This window comes from Loa loa (assembly GCF_000183805.2).
Source record: "Loa loa unplaced genomic scaffold supercont3.3936, whole genome shotgun sequence".
In the NCBI taxonomy this organism is placed as follows: domain Eukaryota; kingdom Metazoa; phylum Nematoda; class Chromadorea; order Rhabditida; family Onchocercidae; genus Loa; species Loa loa.
Window position 1 is genome coordinate 1 of NW_018112113.1, and position 625 is coordinate 625.

At 26.4% G+C, this 625-nt stretch overlaps 1 protein-coding gene across 1 annotated transcript; it reads left to right on the plus strand.

The window, feature by feature from the left end:
- Nucleotides 1-246: 246 nt before the first annotated feature.
- Nucleotides 247-402, plus strand: LOAG_16085 (hypothetical protein; the record flags this gene model as incomplete). The annotated part of the gene is made up of 1 exon (XM_003151572.1): nt 247-402. A coding segment is annotated over one exon (156 nt), but the record flags the coding sequence as incomplete, so codon positions are not given.
- Nucleotides 403-625: the final 223 nt, after the last annotated feature.

Genomic DNA, 625 nt, shown 5'->3' on the forward strand with positions numbered 1-625 from the left:
TCTCTCCACTTTCTTTGTAAATTAATTTTCTTTTGTTTTTTTTTTTTTTTACTCATCCGATAATGTCATCTCATTTGTGTGTCTCGTATTCACTTATAAAAGATATAGTATAATCATAATTAACTCCGTTATCTCTTCATCATTCATTTTCTTGTGATAATTTTCACTAATATTTTTTCACCTTTATCAGGTAAATATTTCAGGTGTGTTAAATACATTCTTCTAAAATTAACCTTATTAAAAATAATGAATGTCACAGAAGTATTGGATAATAATAGTACAATAAGTATAGAGAAAGCAGGTACCGATTTATATCTTGTCATCTTACCAATAATTGTTATTTTTGGCTTATGCGGTAATGTCGTATCATTGGTTACAATCTTTCATTCACGGCTACGAACAGTAAGTATATTTAAATATTATGAAATTTTTTTTTTGTTAATTTATTCTTTCTTTTTTTGTGTAATTTACTTTAGTTTGTTAGCTATATTGTTAAACGGAGAGCGAAATGAATCATAAAGTGGACCATTGGTCAAAAATGACCAACCAAAATGTTGTTTGTTTTAGCTCGTTCCTGCTGTCTGTTATATATTGCAAAATTTATTTGTAACAAATAAAATTAACA